At 48.3% G+C, this 16,410-nt stretch overlaps 1 protein-coding gene across 9 annotated transcripts in view; it reads left to right on the top strand.

Moving 5' to 3' along the window:
* Tenm2 (teneurin transmembrane protein 2) overlaps nucleotides 1-16,410 on the top strand; it is a 1,226,262-nt gene that overhangs the window by 1,184,026 nt on the left and 25,826 nt on the right. For all 9 annotated transcript variants that reach the window (XM_087569430.1, XM_087569433.1, XM_087569431.1 and 6 more), the window contains 4 exon segments: nucleotides 654-808; nucleotides 2,390-3,264; nucleotides 8,686-8,861; nucleotides 10,421-10,656. In XM_087569430.1, coding sequence (XP_087425556.1) covers nucleotides 654-808; nucleotides 2,390-3,264; nucleotides 8,686-8,861; nucleotides 10,421-10,656 — 1,442 coding nt within the window.

Here is a 16,410-nt window from a genome sequence, read left to right as displayed (position 1 = left end):
AAAACTTGAAAGAAATAGAAGCTGCAGCCTGTGTCTTATCAGTCCTGCTGCGACAGGGAAATGCGAGGGCTCTGTGTCCCCTGGGGGCACTGAAGTGCTGATTGGAGTCAAGGCTTAATTGGGAATTCTTCCTGGAGGGTACATTTTTGCATTGGGAGTTTGTGGCTGAAAACATCACTGTTTCTCAGCCTCATTGTCACAATTAGTCGTGAAGGGTATTTGAGCAATGCATACGTACGCTACCAACCATTTTTACGCTACCAACCATTTTTCAGAGCGATGAACTTCAGTAATAACTCGTCTTCCAGAGAGCAGAGTCAGGGCTGTTTCCACATTTCACTCGCAACTCTGGTTTCTCTCCAGCTCAAGGGGACATCATTGGTTGGGCTATCACAGGGTGTGCTAGCACCCTGAGAACTGTGCACAGCACAGCACGGCACAGCAGCACAGCACAGCATGGCGTCCTTGAGAAATGTTTGCCTTTAAAGGACTGAAAGCTAGTGTTCTGAGGATGCTTACCCAGTAAGGTCTCTGGTCCAAGCACATCATGCACAGAGTAGGGCATCCCCCATCTCCTCCACAAACCATCCTCCTGTCCAAAATAGCAAAAACAAAACAAAAAACAGAAATACATTCCATGCTTCCTTCCCCAGGTATTGCAGTAGACAAGAACGGGCTTATGTATTTTGTTGATGCCACCATGATCCGGAAGGTCGACCAAAATGGAATCATCTCCACCCTGCTGGGCTCCAATGACCTCACAGCTGTCCGACCACTGAGCTGTGACTCTAGCATGGACGTGGCCCAGGTGGGACTCTCTTTATTTCTCATCCTTAACCACACTCCTAGGTCTTGGCCTGCGGTTCCCACATGTGCCAATGTGAGCTGGGAGCATGGGCTCTGGATGCCTTTGGGGAAGAATCAAGGTAAACTAGAAAACAATATGAAAAGATACAGGATGGAAAAAGGGGGAAGAGAAAGAGAAAAGAGAGAACGGCAATAGAAAGGAGATAGGATAGAAGGAGGGGGAGAGAGAGGGGGAGAGGGAGGGAGAGAGAGAGAGAGAGAGAGAGAGAGAGAGAGAGAGAGAGAGAGAGAGAAAGAATATGAACAGAGAGGGCAGTTCTACTCTAAGAAGCAAACCTGGCAATACACTCTAACAGTAGCAGATTACAGGGTAGGGACTGCTATATAATTACCTCTCGTCTCCATCACTCTTTGAGACTGTGTGGTTTGGTGTTACATGTCAATCAGAACTTCCCTGTTAATCTGGAATGATCGCATCTTCACCATATAAACCTCCACTTTGTGTAGTAGTTACTAGGGTGCAGCTCCCCTTAATCATCCTCCAAAGAGGGTGCTTCGTCAGGTCTCTTACAGCAGCAGAGACCATGGGTTCCTCGAACAGCGTTTGTTCAAAGAGGGCGGCACGTATGTTCACCCCGCCTGTGAGAGTCTTTCCAACCCCTGGTCAACTTCGTAAACTTAAACCCAAATTTCCCAATGAACTGACAACTTGCTACTGAGGTTTCTATTATTATTATTAATTATTATTATTATTATTAATTATTATTATTATTAATAATAATAATTTCGAATTCCACAGTGGAAGAATGTATTTGACTGGTTTTGTTCCTCTCTTTCTTTCTTTCTTTCTTTCTTTCTTTCTTTCTTTCTTCCATTTCTTTCTTTCTTTTTCAAACGCTCAAGGTGTGGTTTGTTAGCCAGCCTGTTCTTTGTTCTTTGGCTAGGGCCACCTTCCAAGCCACGGGGCAGCTTTTTCCAATGTAGACAAATGCGTCCTCTCTAAATGAACACAGCCTTCCCTGACCCACGGTTTGCAGAGCTGACTATGGGCCGAATTGCCTTGCTCCCTTATGCATTTGTCTACCTATACTACCCACTGACGCCTGCAGCCCTGGTTAGTCGCCAGAAGCTGGGAAGCAGGGTTGTGGAGAGAGCTGGCAAGAGGGATCAGAACAGAACAAAGGGAAGGGAGAGCTTGTCACAGGCTCCCCTCTTCTTATCATAAACAACCAGCTCAGGCTGGTTCAGGAATGAGCACTCCTGGTACGGTTTGTTGCTCAAAGGCTAAGTTGGTGCTGGAGAAATGCCTCAAGCAGGCGCTTGTTGCTCCTGAGGAAACCTTGGGTTCGAGTCCCAGCATCCACGTGGAGGGTTACAACCATCCATAGGTCTAGTTCCAAGGGATCCAATGGCCTTCCCCTTTCTGATCAGGCACGCATGAGATTCCCACGTGCGTGGAGAAAGAGCGTTAACACATATAAAATAAAAATAAATCCTTTTAAAAGCTAAGTATTCTTCTCCTAGATGGATAAAATCAGCATGTTAGAGGCTGTTCTTAAAACGCCGTGTGTGTCGTGTACAGGTCCGTCTAGAATGGCCGACAGACCTTGCGGTCAACCCCATGGACAATTCCCTGTACGTCCTGGAGAACAACGTCATCCTGCGGATCACCGAGAATCACCAGGTCAGCATCATCGCGGGACGGCCCATGCACTGCCAGGTTCCCGGCATCGACTACTCGCTCAGCAAGCTCGCCATCCACTCTGCTCTGGAGTCAGCCAGCGCCATCGCCATTTCTCACACCGGGGTGCTCTACATCACCGAGACGGACGAGAAGAAGATCAACCGCCTACGCCAGGTCACCACCAACGGAGAGATCTGCCTCTTAGCCGGGGCAGCCTCAGACTGTGACTGCAAAAATGACGTCAACTGCATCTGCTATTCGGGAGATGACGCATACGCCACGGATGCCATCTTGAACTCCCCGTCCTCCTTAGCTGTGGCTCCGGATGGCACCATCTACATCGCAGACCTCGGGAATATCCGGATCAGGGCGGTCAGCAAAAACAAACCTGTTCTTAACGCGTTCAACCAGTATGAGGCTGCGTCTCCGGGAGAACAGGAACTGTACGTGTTCAACGCCGATGGTATCCATCAGTACACCGTGAGCCTGGTGACCGGGGAGTACTTATACAATTTCACCTACAGCGCTGACAATGATGTCACCGAGTTGATTGACAACAACGGGAATTCCCTAAAGATCCGCCGGGACAGCAGTGGCATGCCCCGACACCTGCTCATGCCTGATAATCAGATCATCACCCTTACGGTGGGCACCAACGGAGGCCTCAAAGCCGTGTCAACGCAGAACCTGGAGCTGGGCCTCATGACTTATGATGGGAACACTGGACTCCTAGCCACCAAGAGCGATGAAACCGGATGGACAACTTTTTATGAGTAAGTAGGCTTTTAACCAATTTCTACAGAGCCCTCCCCCTGCTCGAGCTGGCATCCAGATGGGCCACTCACATCGCCTTTAAAATTGCCTAGTCACGTCTTGCTAACTCTAATGACTTCTTATAGCTGCAGGATATTCGTGTCCCTTCTCCTGACTTCTAAATGATTTGCTCTATTGGGCCTCTGATATTGAGCATCCTCCCTGCCAGCATTGGGAATTCCTGTTGTCTGCTTGCCGTTCAAACTTCAGGATATTGGACACGCACAGCACCTGGGAGATAAAGTGCTGATTAACCCCGCTGATTATTCATGTTTGCCATGGGTGCGGAAATTAGAAACGAAGAGGGAGGGTCCCAGCGGGGCTTCTGTGATTTAACAATAGGTCCAGCTACACACTTGATTGCACAGACAGGTAGATAAACTCTGAATTTCCTCTTTAGCAGAAGCAGATCAATACAGATAAAGTGCTAGGTATATTAAAAGATTCGAAGGCTGGCCATATTTCCCCTAACAATTATCTCATACTTAATAGTTCTACCGTTTGCTTTTGCCAAAAAGCTGTTTTCCCTAGCTCCTGGAGAGGCTTTGGTCAAGCAAACCTGCTACTGCAGGTATTAACCTAAGAGCTGCTGGTTGGAGGAAGCTACTAAGCCTGAGTCCCCAGTGACCTGCGGGAGACTGAAAGGAATTTACCAGCCTCTGGGCTCTCTCTCCACAGCAGTGAGCGAATGTTAGCCCTTAGAAGTACTGGCTTGCTTTCCCGGTTGCTGCCCGCTGAGAATTTAGTAAGTTAGGGAGGGGATACCACAGAGAGATGGAGGGTGGGAGGGACAAGGAAAAAAAGAAGACTTCATTGTTGATCACGCTTAAATCAACAATGTTCGCTTCCTGTTTGTACGCCAGTGGGTTTGGGAGAATGCAAAGGAAGCTGTCGCCACCTGCTGGCGGTTTTGCTGCTTTGCAGAATCGTTTGCCTGGTCCTGACTTCTTTCTTGGAGGCTTATTGGGGACTTCTGAGCACTTTCACATTCTTAAAGGCGCTGGTACTGATCACCCTTTGCCAGCCAATGCTCTTTTCCTCTGTGGGGACCATCTGTCTGTCACCTTCAGTTCTCAGCACAGTCGGGTTAAGGCTTTAATCCACAAACCTCCCGGATGCTTCCTTCTAGTGGTTTTATCAAATGACCCAAATAGCTGTTAAATCTCTTAAATGAGGAGCAAAGGCTGGGTAAAGGGGTCCCCTCTGAATTGGGCCTAGGTTGGAGTCCAGTTCTGAAATTCAGGTGTATGTTTCCCACAGAAATGAACTCTTGATTGGAGGCAGCTCGATAGCCAAGGTCTCCAGAGGAATGAAAACATACTCGTGCTCCTTGAACGTTTCCTAAGTGTTTGTTCAAAAGAGGGTAAAACTGAGTCATATTTTCTCTTTTAATCTGATACACTTGAGAATGTGAGTAGCTCCAAGGATCCAAATTCTCCATTGTGAAGAGAGATTTCGCACCCAGACAAGTTTTCCTTAGGTTACCCAAAACAAACAATAACGAAAAACCCTCAGACACAAGCTGTGCTTTCTGTCAGGGGCATAAGGTCCAGGTGAACACCACACAGAAGTCCAGAGGAGGAGATTAGCAGAAATGAAGAAAACTACACAGGTGGGCTATGGTCTGTGCTTCAGTGAGAACCTCCCTCTCAGTTCCGGAAAGTTCCAGGAAGGGCCAGCCTTGGAATTAAAATTTCCCCAGTTGCAGGCTGTTGAGCCGGGATAGAGTCCACCTTAGAGGGAATGTCAGATCGCACAGCCTTCCATGGGAGAAAGCCTGGCTTACGAGGAAGCCCCCAAGTCTCGGCATCAGGGAGGCAGTGGTACGGACGCCCGCTCTGATATGTACTTCCTGGTTGGCATTGGGCACATTTCTCGGCCTCTCTGAGCTTCAGTGGTGATGTCTATTAGAGGTAGTAGCAGCTGCCGAGGAGTTGTGAGCGTCCATTGATGTCTTTAACAATCAGCAAAGATTGGCATTCAGAGCCTCAACAAAGACTAGATGCTAACAAGACTAAAGGGAAACTATAAAGCTCATCCCTGCCTCCGTCCCCTCCTGCATGAAGAAGGATGAGGGAGTTAGACCGGGACTTAATCTCAACAGCAGAACTAAGTGGGTGCTTTGCACTTTTAGTCCTCTGGGTGCTTTGCTTTGGACTCTCTCACCATTCCCACTTGTGTGCGTCCCATGTCCTGAGGGTCAGAGTCTCCCTTAGCAACCGAGGTCCAGAGTGGGTAGAAGATATAGCGTCCCTAAAGCCAGGCCCACCAGAAAGAGGCCCTGTGATATGTGCCCTGTGGCCATGGCCAACTCCTCCTCCAAATCCAGCCAGTGGGAAAACAGCGGATGCCACAGTCTAAAGACTGGCTTCCGGTGGAATGGAGTTCAGCAGTTATGTTATAGAAGGAACAGGGCTCCGTGGTCTCACAAATGGGATTGAGCTGAGCCACTCTGGAAACAGTTACATTTCTCCGTCTTAGACCGTGGCTTTTGGAGAGCCAATCACAATGGAGATGCAGGAACCCGGCTTTGGGGATCCTCCCGCGCTGCGGTGTTCCCAGAGTAGGGAAGAGCAGCCTCAGTCTTAGTCTTCGCCTTTTTATTTTATCTATTTTTGAGACACAAAGTTTTGCCCATTTCACTCCAATCCAAACCCCAGTGCTAGCACCAGCTGCTCACACATGAGAGGTGCTTGGCGAATGGCTGCTTGACTGCAAACTAGGCAAAAGGGCCGGAGAGATCGCTCGGTGGTTAGAGCACCGACCACTCTCCCAGCAACCTCATGGTGGCTCACAGCCATCTGTAATGAGATCTGATGCCCTCTCCCGGTGTATGTGAAGACAGCTACAGTGTATTTATATATTTATAATAAAAAAAATAAATCTTTAAAAAAAATAAACAAGTCAAAAGCCCCACGCGGCCACCAAGGTGTTACCAAGTCTGTTGAGTTAACATGGAGACCTCCATTGGAACAGTGATCGCTGTTCTCAGTCTGGAGGGCAGAGAGGTTTCTGCACAGCGAGCTGAATCTGCAGATCTGTCATGGGGAAAGCAGCTACATCCCCCCTGAAAGTCAGTCTGCAAGCCGGGGAGATGCCCATCCCACCCCCCTTCACTTCCCCCCAGAGAGGAAGCTCTAGTTCCTCCTCTCAGGAGGCAGCAGCCTGCCCAGCACAGGCGTCCTGGAACTATGCGGTACTGGGCTTCAAATCCTGCTTGGGTTCCAGAGACTACGCTCAACATAGTCCCGGGGGAGGGGGACGATGGATCTGTGCTGCCGTGCACTGTGCAAGACGCCCAAAGCATCATCTTGGTATCACTTCCTTACTTTAAAATAATTTTTATGCTCGTATGAAAAGAAGCTACAATTACTAAAATAAAAAACTATAGGAATATTCAAAGAAAACCAAAAATTAGTCAAAATCCCACCTAGAAAAACACCGTTAATATTAATAGGTCTATGTTTTCAGAGATGTTTTGTCTATACTTGGAAGCGCGTGTGCTGGGGAAGAATGTTCTTTGTTTTTCCCTTCTCTTTCACACTCTGTTTCTGTGCACGCCGGTGCACACATACGTGTGTGCCAATAAATAGGAACCCATGCTGCCGACTTTGACAGCTGCCTAGGTTTCTGTCTTATGTATAGGTAATCGCTTAATAAACTTTAATAACCAATCCTTTGGTATAGTTCTAATCTGTCACTAGTGTAAACAGAATATTCGGACCCCCATCTGAGAAACCGCTGCCTCAGTAGGTAAAAAGACAGGCAGAGGGGTCCCCGTTCAGCTGAGAAGGCCCAGGTACCCTCCATGGTAACAGCATCAAGCCTTTGCAGGGGAGATGCTGTCTGGATTCCCACTGCACACTGCCCTAGGCATGAGATGAGACCCCCAGCTCACTAAGCTCTCTGAAGCCCTCACCACCTTCAACCCACTGGGCATGCAGCTTAGCATCCCTAGAGCTCGACTCTTCCCTCTTCTCCCTAAAGACAACAGCTCCCGGGTCATTCTTAGACTGATCCAGATCTCCATCTCCAGTATCCCAGCTCCCTCCATGTTTTATGAGTAATTTTTCCCACTGCTTCCCCCATGGGCTCCTCCGTGGAGACACTCATTCCCACTCACACCCTGGACCCATCACTTGGAGCCTGCCAACTGGGTTCCTCTCCTCAGTCCAGAAGGAGACCTTCCTTCACCCAGAGGTCCAGATGTGTAAACTTTTTCATGCTCTAAGCAAAGGCTTCACTGCTGCGTCTTCCTCCCCATCTCTGCTGCTTGTAAAGGCCAGTGCAGGAGAGCTCAGGGGCTTCTGTATACAGACCACGGGAAGAGCCATTTTCCTCCCCTAATGTCTAAAACGTCCAACTATGGCGGTCTTCTAATGAGGACAAATACTCTGTACCTGGAAGTAGCAAGAGCAGACCTGCCTGCTTAGAAAGGGGTGAAGAGTTCTGTAAGGAACTCTCTTTGGGGAGTTTGCAGACAGCAAGTGTGATCGTGCCATGGTCAGACGTGAATACTGAGGACATGAGATCCATGAGTCTCCCAGCCCGCTAGAGTGTCTGAGCTTGGTTGATTTGGGACTACATGACCAAGATGGGTTTTTAGTGTTATAGCCAGGACACGGGGGTGCCGTTTGGCCCAGGCTGACTTCTGAGAGGTCTACCAGATGAGGAGTAGAATGAGGTGTGATCCCTGCAAAGATTAAGCCCCAAGATTAAGGCTTGGACATGCCTGAGGCAAACGGTGTGGTTTCGGGACTGGAGAAATGACTCCGTGATTAAGAGCACCGGCTGCTCTTCTGCAGGACTCAAGTTCAGTTCCCAGCATCCACCCTGGGTAGCTCACAACTGCCTGTAACTCTAGTTCTGGAGGATCTTATGTTCTCTTCTGGGCATGTGCATACATACACACACATGCGCGCGCGCACACACACATACACACACGCACTTTAAAAGTAAATAAGAGTGTGGTTCGCTCAGCAGAGGTGAGACACAAAAGAGTGGATAGTTGGGGACCATCGACTTGGTAGCTCTGCGGAACACATAAAGGATGCTCACACATAAAGTAGCTATTCCCACCAGCTCAGGAGGTTAAGGTTAAGCACGCCCTGCTTGGCTCCAAGGGACAGGTTTCCACTGAACTGCAATCAGTAATATCACAGGTATGAGAAAGACATAGCATCGCTCCTCCGGGCAGAAGGAGGTTTGGGTACAGCAGGACTTCAGTGTAGAACATCTCTCTCTCTCTCTCTCTCTCTCTCTCTCTCTCTCTCTCTTCCCCCCACCCCCACCCCCGTGGGTCTGGCCTTCCTGTGCATCTAAATGCCCAGGAAACTTCTGTCCCCACAGACTGTGCTTCCAACTGTCGTTTCTCTCCTTAGCTATGACCACGAGGGCCGTCTGACCAATGTGACTCGCCCCACGGGGGTGGTGACCAGCCTGCACCGGGAAATGGAGAAATCCATCACCATTGACATTGAGAACTCCAACCGTGATGACGATGTCACTGTGATTACCAACCTCTCTTCAGTGGAGGCCTCCTACACCGTGGTACAAGGTAAGGCCCCAGCCAACCTCCTCTCTAAGCTCAGCTGCAGCCCCAGAGCCAGCCATCCCTCACCTGAGAGAACTTCTAAACAACCAGGACATTCCTCAGCTCCCTGTCCTATTCAGATATCTACAGCAAACCCACTGTTCCAGAAAAACAGTCTCAGAGGGATAAAAATAAAAAATAGATCTCTCAGACACCAGGACACGTCAAACCCTCTCACCGAAGGTTCAGTTAGCAGGAGAAATCTAAAAACATCTGAGTTGATTCCCCCGACTACTTTTTTCCTGTTTCTCACCTTTCATTTTTTTCCTTCACCCTCTAAAAACCCAACCCGCGTCATAACCGTTCATTCTCCAGGGCTGCCACTGGATTTTGGTTCCATCATTCCGTTCCGATTCTCTACGGCAAACATGCTTTTATGGAGTTGGTTGGCCTTGGATCCAAGCTCTTGAGCAATCTCTTGCCAGGACGCTGATCCCCAAGGTCTCTGACCACCCGTTGTTTTTGTTGTATCGCAGTCCAGGGAAAGCTCAGAGGCTGGCAAGGAACAGCGTTTTTGCAGATTAATTTTTTCCTTTAATTAAGATATAATGTCGGTGGGCTAGCCAGTTGTCAAAGGATAAAAGTGTCGTCTCGGTAGATAAATGATGACATTTCTAGACTATTATCCCTCTGCAAAGCCTGTTTCAATGGCTCTATTTCTGCTCTCTGCCAGATGATTAATGATGTAGATTCTGTCCTTCTGTATGATGGCCGGAGCCACTGAGTGACAGGTTCACCCTTGCTCACTCCCCCAAAGCGGGCATCTCAGAGCCCAGCCCAGCCCAGCCTGGCTCCTTCACCCAGATAATGTGCAAACGGTGTGCCCATCAAAGCGGGCTCCTGCGTGCGATTCTTTGGTACAGGAAAAAGGTCAGAAGTCTGATTGACTGGTGTAGATTCTACTCGGGGAGATAAACACTCATTATCAGCACCCACCGTCTCCATCTACCACACACTGCGTGTGTTTCCCAAGTTCTTTGGCAACACAGAGATACGGGCAGCCGCCAAGAGAGGGGAAGGCAGCTTTTTCCTCGGCACTGTGTTGCCGAACGCTGGACTTGCTCTGCAGTGCATCTGACCTGTGGTTAGACCATCAACCTCGGGTTAGATGATGGGCCAAAGGGGAGGGAGAACCGAAGCAGTTTGCCTTTCATTTATTTCTTTTCTTCATATAAGCTAAAATATATATGTTAAAGTTCAGGGATTTGATTGACACAAATTGTGTAGGCAATAGACATCTTTAAATGTTTAAATGTGCTATTAATAGTCTTCAGTGAGTAAAAGAAAAATATCACGGCATAATTATTTCTGGAGTGCCACATATTAATAATGTTTTCCTTCCCGCGGATCAGTAGCATCTCCTCTACTCACCTTCCCATTGTGTGTGTGCTAATTGAAGGCAGCCTCAGACTGACAGCTGCAAAGTACCATGGAAACCTGTAAAAATAGGGGTTCTATTCTCTCCTGACTAATCGAGTGGATAATCCCCCTCCCCACTCCCTCCCCCACTCCCATTCTCCCAGATCAAGTGCGGAACAGCTACCAGCTCTGCAGCAACGGGACCCTGCGCGTCATGTACGCCAACGGCATGGGCGTCAGCTTCCACAGCGAGCCCCACGTCCTCGCAGGCACCATCACCCCCACCATCGGGCGCTGTAACATCTCCCTGCCCATGGAGAACGGCCTGAACTCCATCGAGTGGCGCCTGAGGAAGGAACAGATTAAAGGCAAAGTCACCATCTTTGGGAGGAAGCTTCGGGTAAGTGGGTCCACTTCTTGCCCCGCACAGACTCGGAGGGGACCCGCCCCTTCCTCACACAGCAGAGGAACAGGTAGACCTCCGGAGCGCCTTTCCACTTTCAGAAGGTAGAAGATGTGTTCCTCTGGGTCTGAGGAAGACTCCGTTTTATTGAGATGATGGGCAGCAGTCCCTGGGATAAATTCAGTGGGTGCCTCAGCTGGAGAAGGTATTGGTCTTCTTTTTGCACCTGCCATCTCCTCCCCCGAGGAATTCACTCTCTGGACCATGTGACTCATGGGCCAAGGCTGGTTCCCACCGTGCCGCTTGGTAATTTGCTAGATGGCGGAAGAACAAAAGTATAAAGTGCGTTCTTCACACCCAAGAAGTGATGTTCTTCTGGAAAAAAATGGCAGACACAGGGTGATCACGGGGTACGTGAAGACCCTTGGAGGTACTGTGTGGTCACAAAAAATATACAAATACATACATACATACATACATACATACATACATACATACATACATAGCAGAAGGAAGTCTTGACCAGCCCTAACTTACATCTTGGAAAAGTTAACAAAAACACTCTTATTATTGAGGACATCTGTGCAAAAGCTGACTGAACACTATTGAGGACGTCCACGCTATGGGCACTACATCAAATACTTTATTTTGCATTCCTATAATCTTTTCAGTAGCCTGTCGAGTTCATTGCTGTCACTCCCCGCTCTCAAATGGGAAACAGAGATTCGAGGGAGCTAATTAAATGTCAGGACACCATAGCTAAAACTCAAGGTGAAGCCAGGATTTGACCCCAGGTCCATCTTCCTAGCTTGTTCTCTGGCCAGTATCTGTAGCCACAGTCCCACACAACTAACTCCCTGTTTAGATGATCAGAGCACAGTGGATCCTGCTCCTGTCAGGCCTTGTCACACAGAGGGACCTACTTCTACCACGGTGACAACCCTTCTCCTGGGTAAGGAGCTGGCTTCCAGAAACCCCAGTCTTCATCCTCTTCAACGCATGTTTACTGAGCACTTAGAGCCAGGCCCTGTGCCGGACACTTAAGGTAGATGACACACAAGCAGAGCTCCGACACGCTCATCCAGGGCAAAGGTCCTGAAAGAGGAGACAGCCAAGAAGCAGACTAATAAAGACCTAAGATAATCGCTGGTCAAGAGAGGCCCTAGGAAGACAGCCATCCACAGAGCAAGGCAAAGTCAAAACAATGCTTTAGACTCCCTGGGAGCAGAAGACTGAGTAAATGCCAAACTTAGGTCATAACTTCTGAAAGGCAGCCAGCCAGGTGACCTCACTGCAGAGCCAGGCCACTCCATATTAAGATTCTGCCTTTGTCTGGCTCAAGCTTAATTCTCCACATTAGGTTATCAGCAGACTCCCATGTTTTCCTTCCTCTGCTGATATCCGCAAAGTTGCAAGCCGCAGTATCTTCCTAAAGACAAAAATGGAATGAGATTAGTGGCTAAATCCTTAATGACTGGATTCGGGGCTGTGTAATTGATTTTTGATATGCTGCCCCGTAGAAGTTGATTATAAGTAGTAATCGTGCCTTTTCCTTGATAAATTAGTTATGCGTTTTGACTAAGTTTTCAAAATAAAGATAAATGTGGCCCTAAAATAAAATGGCGATAATCCCAACTCTGAATATTAAAAAATTCTTAATAATGGTACTTGTGGTAATTAAAAGAAGTTAGGCACGCAAGTCTCATAACTGAGTTTCTGCCAGGGTTAGACTTGCTGGCATCGTGTTTATGCAAATCAAAACACAGTTTTATCTATCAACACCTCAACATTTAATTGTCTGGTATTCGTTCCTGTAACAATAATCACATATCCATTTAGCTCTCTTAAATGAAAATCACTATGAGATTATAACAGGTTGAGTGGACTGAAAATGTAATTTGAAAATGAGGGAGAAAGCCTGGAATTTATTTGCATCTCATTTATTTTAATTCAGTTCATAAACTGTTTAGTGAATGAAATAAAAGAAACTCCTGGTGACTGTGGGGGAGGCGATGGAGGAGAGGTGTGGGGGAGGTGCTGAGTACAATGTGAATTCGGGGACCTTGGTGAGCCCTTCCCCCACTGTGCTTCATGAGTTCCCTAAACTAGCCACATCTGTCGGCTCCCACAGCAACCAGGCTGTCTGAGAGCAGGTAGATCTGGACTTCTCTCCCTGTGGTGAGCCTTGACGACTCTTTGCACCCCACTTCTCTGTCATCCTGTGAGGCCAAGCATCTAGCATCCATTCAGAGAAGAGTTTAATGATTGCCCGGTCTTTGTCTAGCGCCGTGGATCGTGCAGGTTAGAGAATAGGAAAGCAGAGCCCTTCTACCAAGAGGGCTTGAGAGATGGCACAAAGGGTGCTGTAAGTGGCATGGTGTTAAATTGGCACCACCAAGAAAGGGGCACGTACGGTAGCAGCCAGGATCGGGTAGTCCATGACCCAGGTAACAAATAGGTCCCGAAGCTTCAAAAGCTTCACCCATCACAGTCTAAATGAGCCACACAGCAGTTCTTCACGATGACTAGGCCCAGTTGCTCTACGTAGGGATCCCACCACATCAAGCACGCATGGCCCCTGAGGCTGCTGGAGAAGAGGAAGAGTTTAAACACTTCAAGGGAGCTTGGCGAGTTAGTGTGAATGCGGCGTGAGTCCGTTCCCCACGCCTGGGATAGGACAGTTGGGTTAAGCTTGGAAAATTATTTCTCTGATTGCTGGGGAGAAACAGAAAGAAGATTTGGGGAAACCAAGTCAGGTCGCAAGGTTGACAAGAGACCAGGGAGGGCTTTGGAGAAGTCAGAGTCAGTTCTGAAGAAAGAGCAGCAGGAATTAGCCAGGCAAGATATGGGAAGGAAATTTCTAGACAGAGAAAGATGCCCTCAAGGTGGTCAGGATAGGAGAGTGGGGTAGGGGTATCCGGTTCAGAAAAACCTCCAAAACTCATGAGGCCTGAGAGAAAGTGGCCAGGGCCACAAAGAAGGGAATATTATACTAGATTGGTATTTATCCTGAGAGCCATACAGAGTCGTCCAGGGCTTAATTAGTAGAGTGATATGTGGGGATTCGTGGATTAGAAAGATCTCTCAGGCTTCCCAGGGTGCAGGAAGACAGATGAGGAGGAGACCAGACAGGAGGAGAGGGACACCTCAGAGCCGTTATGGTAATGCAAAATAGAAACTGGTCTCCAGCAAGGGCAAAGAGAGAGAGAAGTGGAGGGGCCTGAGAGAGTTGCAACACACATGATTAATAAGATTTGGCAGGAAGCCTCGCTGCTATGCAGTGCCGACTTCCAAGAGGCCTTCCACGTGATCATGTAGACCAGGAAGGCTGTGCCAGACTCGGAGCTGGCTAATGGAGAGAGGCCAGACACTGAAAGCCAAAATAAAAAGGTGTGGGAGACGGTGTGACCCCAGCCATGCCTTCTAGGATAAAGAGACCAGGCAGGAACATGAAGATGTAGCTGGTCCCAGCATGACATCGGTCGCTCTCCTAAGGACAAGGACAGCATGTGGAGTGGGTCTCAGGAGTTAGGGGAGCACCTGGCAATTGTCACACACTAAACTAGATGCCCTGGCCTCTCCTTAGCACCACCAGTTCCTCCAAGTCTCACAACCTGGGGTTCTGAAGGCCAATGTTGAGATGTGCCCAAATTTCCCAGCAAAGAACTTTCCTATAAGAGAACAGCCAGTGAAGTCCTAACCCGCCTTGCCACTGTCCTCTGATCAGAAACAAGTTTTAGCCAATGAAAGTGCATGTAGGATGGCAGTCCTGTAAACCGAATCCCCATCCAAGGTCAAGAGAGTCAAGAGTTTCGTCACGCCTCCCAAACACTTGTCTCTTTCTTGAAAGAATCCCCCTGTTGCTTTCCTCTGCTCCTCTTGCTTTTCTGCCTGGCATTTCAAAACCACTACTTCACAGAATCTCTCAGCTCCATGAACGCAGGGACCATGCCACATCACCCTATTGGCAACAAGTGTCATGTGGGTAGATGTGATAAATATGTTTAGGCCCCACCTTGAAGATATTTACCAAGTAAATTCTCCCCTACCCTAAGAAGGTATAAGTTTGAAGCACACGCCCCAATATCTGTCCAGAACCTGTCAATCATAATCATGGCAAAAAGGGACATGCATTGTCTCACACAGTAGGCCACCACGGGAGACGAGATGGCCCTAGAGACTCCGACACATCACCTGGTTAACGTTGTCCTCCTCTTTTTCATATCCCCCTCCCTTCCCCCAACAGAATTCACTTTGGCAGTTGACCTAATTTTCTTGTACAGTAGCCTGGTACTCTCTTCACACTGGGAGTCAAGAAGACTTGGCCAAGATCTTACATCATCTCAATTTAGTTAAACCAGAGGACAGAGTCTCCCCATTAAAACACAAAAATATAAAAGGTCCCACAGAGGAACTGTGATCGGCCTAGCCTGGGTACAGTTCACGTCCCTGCTCCCAGTTGCTGGTTAGAGAGATGGAGACCTGTGATTGGCCAGTGTCTAATCACTTGGCCAAACCTGACTCTTACAAGGGAGCCATGTAGCCTGGTGGGGAGTGGGGGGTGGGGTGGGAAGCAAATTATTCTGTGTTCTCCATCCCTCCAAAACCTGGCCAGGAAACCCACTAGAAGAAGCCTGACTCCCACACCCAGTAAGTCTTTCTCCTCAGCTTCTGGGAGAGGCAGCTGAAAACGGACCCTCCCGCTATGATTTAAAACCTCTCCTCTTTCCTAGCATGGTTTTGTGTCTGACTCTCTCTAAGAAACGAGGGCCTATGACACTAGGGCATTTCTTCTTGATTGTGATTTACATAGAGACTGCAAGGGCAAGCAACAGCCACACAGGTAGGTATCAGAACAAAAGAAAGATCGCTTCCGAGGTAATCTTCCACCGACGCTGGTATCAGTGTGAGCGGCGCTCCAATGTGAAGTGGGAGTTGGTGATTTTGTTTTTGGTTTGTGTAATTAGTATGATACACACTGGTGGGCATTACTTTTCCGTGTGTAGCAAATCATAATGTCTCGGGACAAGGTTGGGGGTAGGCATGTATGTGTGATCATACCATCCTGAACTCAGTTCTGGGGAACGGCCCACCCAGGCAGGTCTGTTAGCACCCTATCATCTCACAGCATGGGTCAGGTCCTTCATGCCCTGGTGCATGAATTCTTCACCTGTCTATGGTTTTTCTCTTTCCAATGCCTACTGTTGTCTTGACCCAGTTACTAACCACTCGGTGTGTATTTGTGACCAAAACAGACGAGAGCCTGTGTGACCTTGAGAGCATGGCTAATGCATCCAGAACCGCTGGCAGCACCTTGAATTTGAATATTAGTTTAGATTATACATAATTAGAAGGGCAAGCCTCTGGGCTCCCATTAGACCATGAATTCCCTAAGCAAAGAGTACTTCATTTTTAGACAATGTGTTATATTATACAGTCTTTTGTGGTTGCTGCTGTTGTTATTGTGGAAAAGACTTGTTTGCAACTATGTGTGTATGAGGAGTGTGTGTCTGTACCCCCATTGTCAAGAAAAGGGTATTTGGATTCCATGAAGCTGGAGTTACAGGCAGTTGTGAGCAGGATCCTGGGAGCTCAAACCAGGTCCTTAACACATGCTCTTAACCACTGAGCTTCTCTCCAGCCCCCTGGTTGGTGGGTTGCGGTTGTGATTTGTTTTTCCAGAGCCCTCAAGTTTACTTGGATAAAGGGAAAAGAGAGTCTGTAGGGTACCCACCCCAGGCCTCAGACTGT

This window comes from Rattus norvegicus, chromosome 10 (genome assembly GCF_021556685.1).
Source record: "Rattus norvegicus strain SHRSP/BbbUtx chromosome 10, alternate assembly SHRSP_T2T, whole genome shotgun sequence".
In the NCBI taxonomy this organism is placed as follows: domain Eukaryota; kingdom Metazoa; phylum Chordata; class Mammalia; order Rodentia; family Muridae; genus Rattus; species Rattus norvegicus.
Note: the sequence above shows the minus strand (reverse complement) of the source record. Positions and strands in the feature narration are given on the sequence as shown.